The 6000-nt window shown below is 42.3% G+C and overlaps 1 protein-coding gene across 1 annotated transcript in view; it reads right to left on the bottom strand.

Moving 5' to 3' along the window:
* Positions 1-6000, bottom strand: part of sacm1lb (SAC1 like phosphatidylinositide phosphatase b) — a 32871-nt gene that overhangs the window by 7618 nt on the left and 19253 nt on the right. The window contains exons 8-16 of the mRNA XM_030724692.1: positions 5621-5722; positions 4774-4859; positions 3981-4067; positions 3823-3891; positions 3596-3675; positions 3397-3495; positions 3153-3291; positions 1167-1236; positions 645-717 (exon numbers count right to left, since the gene is read on the bottom strand). Of these exons, the coding sequence (XP_030580552.1) occupies positions 645-717; positions 1167-1236; positions 3153-3291; positions 3397-3495; positions 3596-3675; positions 3823-3891; positions 3981-4067; positions 4774-4859; positions 5621-5722 (805 nt within the window). The remainder of the gene's footprint in view (positions 1-644; positions 718-1166; positions 1237-3152; positions 3292-3396; positions 3496-3595; positions 3676-3822; positions 3892-3980; positions 4068-4773; positions 4860-5620; positions 5723-6000) is intronic.

Raw genomic sequence — 6000 nt, 5'->3', positions numbered from 1 at the left:
GCAATACCTCACATTCATTTATTACTGGTACAGGATCTGTACTCTGTAACAATAACACCCAAAGCCAGCAAATTAGTATTGTACTCAAAAAAGTTCAATCCGTGGATCCCTATCTCCAACCCATACTGCAGATCGCATCCCTTTAACTGGAAGAACTGACTCACGTCCTTTTTCTGGCCAGTTCTGGGAGGGATTACTCGGTGTGTCCAATAAAGATGTGAAAAGCATAACTATTTGAATGTTATTAATTTAGTCAGATTGCACTTATTTATATTTGTAGCTTAGATGAAGCTTGTGCCACATTTTAGGTCCTGTTAATTCTAAAGAGTTCACTTACATTTTCTTGTAACTTTCCACTAAAGATTTGCTCTGTTTTAAGTGAAAATCGAGTACAAGTGACTGCACACATCAGTCAGCAGTGATCAGCCACGGCTAAATGAAATAAAGAAGGGACGACAATATTGCAGGTACTAAGAAGAAATACCAGCTCTAATGGGGATCAGAGCATCCTGTTATGATCTGTCTGCTCTGATGGTGGAACTTGAAGACAGGCGAGGATAACAAAAACGTTGGCCTGATGATCATGTAGGTAAGTTAGCGTGTACTGTAGATCCAAGTTTGGTGTTTGCTGTTTGAACACTCACCTGGTAAAGTCAGTCTTTAAGGCACCAGTTCCAGCATACTGCTTGGCACATGCGTCAGCATTGTCTGCCCAGGCTGCACGTAAACACGCATCAAAATAGAAGAAAAAGTTCACGTTACAGTACGATCACGGGCCAAAAAAATCATGGCCACTCAAAGTAATGAAGAACGTGGCAGCAACAACACGAGCCACAGTGTGGGAGAAGAGAGCGGTCAGTCCTTCTACTCAGAGTGTTTATGAGCAACTGTAACACAGACCGAATTATTCCAGCCAGATGACTGTGGAGGAGAATATCAGAATGAAGCAGTGCTGGTACTACACAGCACTGTGCCCGTGAGAAGTGCTGTAAAAATCAATGGCTCAGTGGATCCAAACTGTTTTGCAAGCATGCAAAGGACCAGTTGGATATTAGACAGGGGTTTAGTTGCCATAATACTTTGGCTCATGAATATGAGACCTTGAATAAGGTAAAGTGATTAGCTGTTAGAAACGACAGAGGTCACAGTTGTGAGGGAACTCCTACCGTTCTTGTACATCTTCTCAAAGTCTGTCTGCTCTTCGAGCTGCTGACCCATGTGGAGAACTCCCATTCTCTGAACACAGACACACACCTTTAGTCAAATGCTCTTCAGTTTCAATGTAAATGCTTGGTAATATAATCCCATTGCAAGATGGCATGTAGTTAATTTTGGATCCATCTGAAGATGGCAGTGGGACTATGCTTTCGACTGCAAGGTGCCAGGAGGACCACTCAAATATAGAGAGTAATCATATACACAGTAGGGTCTCAAAAACCCACTACACAACCAATGTGCCATTCCCAGAGGAGCAGGTGAGCTTACAGTGACGTGGTTCTGCTGTGAAAGTAGTCCTTCCTACAGAGGATTGGCTGCCTCCTGAGGCCGACGCAGACTTCTGTGAGAAACCTTGTAGAGTATAACGAGTGGCCATTTATGCTTGTGCAGGTACATTATGTGTTAATTATCGTGTGGTCATGTCCTGGTGTTTTACATACGACAATGATTGTTATTCTCTCAGTGATTAATTCAAAACCTACAGAAAAGCAGCTGTGCATGCACAGGAGGGACGATCACAGTAGCTGCGGTCAGCGTGACAGATAGTTGGTAGCGAGGTGCGCGTCAGGTTACGTTGTAAGTTACGGCGCAGGGTTCAGAAACCCCCAGACTGGGTGGGACAGCGGGCAGGAGGTTCCTCTACATGTCTGAGCAAACAGACTGTAAATATCACAACGCACTGATGATACGCAGCAGCACAAACACACAAGTCCAACAGGCGGAAATTTCAAATGTGAGAATATGTGATGAAGGGACTCATGTACTTTAATCTTTCTTGGGATTGTCCCTGAATCCAGAAATACATGTGACTGTATCAGGTATAGGCACTGCTGTACAACATGATCCAAGTAAAATAAACAGGTGTGAAAGGAGTGCTGCTCTCTGGTATTTAACTAATACTTTAGCTGAATAAAGTATGTGTTATTTGACTAAGTTGTTGGGACCCTTCAAATAATACTGACAAAACATATTTTACAAAGCTAGATAGTCCCCATGTAGGCTATAACAGATAGAAGCAGAGCCTGATTGGCTGAAGGTAATTTGATCATCTGCAAATCAATAAGGCATATTCAAGGAGTAATCTGACTCACACAATCTTTACACACGGCTTTCTAAAATGTGCACGTCTTCCAAACAATAAATGGTTTGAAAAGCTCAAACTGAGATCATTACAGCTCAGTCCTGCTGGAATACCCTTCAGCTCCACGTCCTGAACCTCCTCTAACAGCAAAGATTTGACTTCAGACGTTACTTTTGTAAAACTACCTTTGTGTTCTTGATCTGCTCTTATATTCAGATCAGAATTATTTACACTAAGTTCTAACTGGACGCTTCCCAGTGAGCCACAATATTCATGTCTTCATAAAGTTTGTTTGGTTTAGCTAATTTCCCTAAACAAAGAAATACAATTAAAGCACGTCACAAAAAAAACTCGAGCTGACTCAGCTCCCAGATCCTGGGTGATATCTGTACTTATTTATTATTTGATTAATTTAAATGGATTTATTTATATATTCTGTATTTTATTTTCAATTCAGTATTTATTTTCCAGAGATTGTAGAAGTGCACTAGATTTGGAGGTACTGAGTGCCATAAACGCAGCCAAAGAGTAATCGTGTTAAATAATCATGATTTCAATATTGACCAAAATAAGCATGAAATGATTTTCTCCATAATCCAGCAGCCCTAAAACAGTGTCAAATAAATGCCTCCTACAGCCTCTCTCTGCTGGTTGGCCAGGGTTGATGGTGTTGGATGATGAGCATGTTCTTGCATACAGACTGAAACTTCAGAGGTTGTTACTATATTGAACAATGACAGAAAAAGGCAGCCTGCAGCCCCCCAGAACATGCTGCAGCTCACAAAATTTGGGCACTCCCATTTTTCATGCATTCAACCTGAGTTAGCCTCCAGCATGAATATGCATTTAATACCTGCAGCTGCGACTGAAGAGAGCGTCGGGCCAGCAGGCTCTGGATGACGTTAGTACGGTCCAAACAGTCCATGCAGTTGCTCCGAAAAGTCCCTTCCTGATTTGACAGCACTTTTCCATCTGCATCCACTAGAAAATATCTGAATCCATACGCACATCATTATCTTCGATGATAAGTGCATCGATATTAGACTGGTACAAACTTGTATACTGGTTTGCGCACACAATGCCAAAAGCTCACTGACCCAAATTCATCCTGCATGTCAGCCACCATGTCAAGTAAGATCTGCAGGCGGTGCCACCTCATCTGACTGCACTCCTTATGGAAGTCAAATGCTAAGTACCTAGACAAAAACAAGCCTTTAATCACTGTAAGAAGTTTAAGGTTGAGGAAATGTCACAGCCACAGATGAAGGCTGAATGCTGAACGGGTGGTAATCTTACCTGATCATGCTATTACCCAAGCTGGTCACCATCTTGTCAAATGCCAGCTCCAATGGCTTTTCTGAGCCCTTCTGGTTTATCTATTAAAAAATAAAGCAAATAATTGAAAATGAGTATTGGCGGTTGTTGTAATGTTATTTCCTTCCCTCCTGGTGAAGGTTATATCATGGTCTTAAATATACAGAGTCACTGGCTGGCATATATCCTTTCAAATGTATTTTTCTTACCAAGTTCAAAATGACTTGTTTTCCATAGAGAATAATCTGGGAGTCGAAGTGTCTCTGGAATCCATCCAGCTATGACAAAAAGAAGAAAACTGCATAATAAAGATAAATGAAATACACGTGGGTATTTGTTTGGTGCCATCTACGTGTCAAGAACTTACATGGTTGACTGTCTTGCTGATCTGTGGCTTTGGTTTATACCTCAGATTGGGCCTTTGGGACCAGTAGAAGGGGATGGAGCCTCTTGTCTGTGAACACCCCAAAAAGCATTTTAACTCAGAGGACAGCTGCTCAGGCCCACAGAGCTTCTTTGTATTTATCTTTTCTTTGCATGGCAGAGTTGTCACTCGCACTTGTGGACGCAGGAATGAATTGTGTTAATTGACACAGTTTCTGTCAGGGGGAACAAACAGCACTGTGGTTTTCAAACTAGTCCCGTCTGTAGAGCAGTTTCTTGAACTCTTTATAAAGAACTCTGAAGACATGAACAGCTTACTGTATGACCTTTAATGCACTGAGCTCTGCATTCACAGGAGGACGTGTTGACTGTTTCATCCGAGTTAAGGGTAGCGGGGGAGGCCACAGGACAAAAAAAAGGAGGTGCCTTCGCACTAATTTACACCAGTGGGTCCCAAAGTCAAGAGTGCTGCGGCCCACTTAAAAACCAGGGGCCCCTGGCAGCCCCCACTTTGGGAACCACTGATTTAGACGAACTCAGTGACATCTGTTAATTTCTGAACTGCAGAATATTTTGTTTTCTGGATTTTCCTCTTTTTTTGGTGTTTGGAGTGAAGTCTGTTTGCACCCTGGGAAGCCAGCACAGTAAAGGTCTGCAGGAGCTTCAGAGAGAATGCTGTGACGCTGGAGCTCTGTTCATTTAATGAGCGTTTCCCAGGTCTTATGGTCTGACAGAGTTTAATCAGCATCTACTGCAGCGTGATGTCTGTAGCTCACCTGAACAAATGAAGCCTGTGCACCGTTGTACTGCAGTATCTGCTCTGTTTCCACATAGTTAGCAGCATGTCCCTCTGAATCAATACCTTGGAATAAAAACACAAACAAAAAACTGGTGAAAAGTTAGACATCTAACTCCTTCAAAGACATACTACGAGGTGATGATTAGCTTGTCACTGATTTAGGGCTAAAACGCTACCATGCTCGAATGAATCTGACGCCAAAGGCCCAGTTCACAAGACAAGTGTGTTTGCTTCATAGCTGGCCGCAGATAACCAAAGTGTGCACTGGCCCTCTTGAAGAGGTGGGCCACATGGTTCAGTTGGACTCTGGATGCATGTGGTGTGGTGGTTAAACACATTTCAGCAAGGAGCTCCAAGGCTTCCTTAATGACAGCTGCCTCCATAAAATTTACTTGAAGTAATTAATAAATATGTGAGGACAGTGTATCACCACTTCCCCAATTTAGCCACAGAATGCATAAAAGCATGAGTGAGAGTGAGAGAGGAATTAAGATGCTGAGACCAGTCTACTCAAACTCAGGGTATGGCTTTGCCACATGGAGCTGTGCAGGTCTGCAAAACTGCTTAGGTGGGCAGCATGTGTCAAATTTACATTAGCACAAATGCCAGGATCCACAGTTTCCCAGAACAACAAGGTGATCAGCACAACTCACTTCAGCTGTAAGGGCTTTAATCTTATGGCTGATCGGTGCAGTTATCCTAAAATGTTGGTAAAAACAAAACTAAATGACACTAAACGTGTTTGCTGAGAACATTTCACTTGGGAACAACCAGAGGACAGAGAATATCCACAGTGAACTGAGACATGGGTGGGCAGACGTTACCTCGGACATAGTAGCGGACACCTGCCCTGAAACAGCTCCTCCTGGAGATAACGCTCCACTCAAACACCTTCCCATTGATGCAGCTCGAGTTCATGGTAATGACTGATTAACATGTGTTAAGAATACAGCAGTGCTGGCAGGGAACAAAACTGATATAAGGATAGATATCATTCATTGATTTACACGTGAAAAATCAGCATTATAAAGAAGTATTTGTATTCATTAATCGGTTAAAGTGGAGATTTTTGTCTAGTGGGACCAAAATCAAAACCTTGGAACATTTTTAATCATTAATATTTAATATTCACCTAATAATCTCTCTTATCAAGAAGACAAAAACAGAGATCCCACTCCTGCATTCACCACTATAAGCCCACAGA

This window comes from Archocentrus centrarchus, unplaced genomic scaffold, assembly GCF_007364275.1.
Source record: "Archocentrus centrarchus isolate MPI-CPG fArcCen1 unplaced genomic scaffold, fArcCen1 scaffold_40_ctg1, whole genome shotgun sequence".
Lineage (NCBI taxonomy): Eukaryota > Metazoa > Chordata > Actinopteri > Cichliformes > Cichlidae > Archocentrus > Archocentrus centrarchus.
The sequence above is the reverse complement of the archived record's forward strand: the minus strand, read 5'-3'. Positions and strand labels throughout refer to the sequence as shown.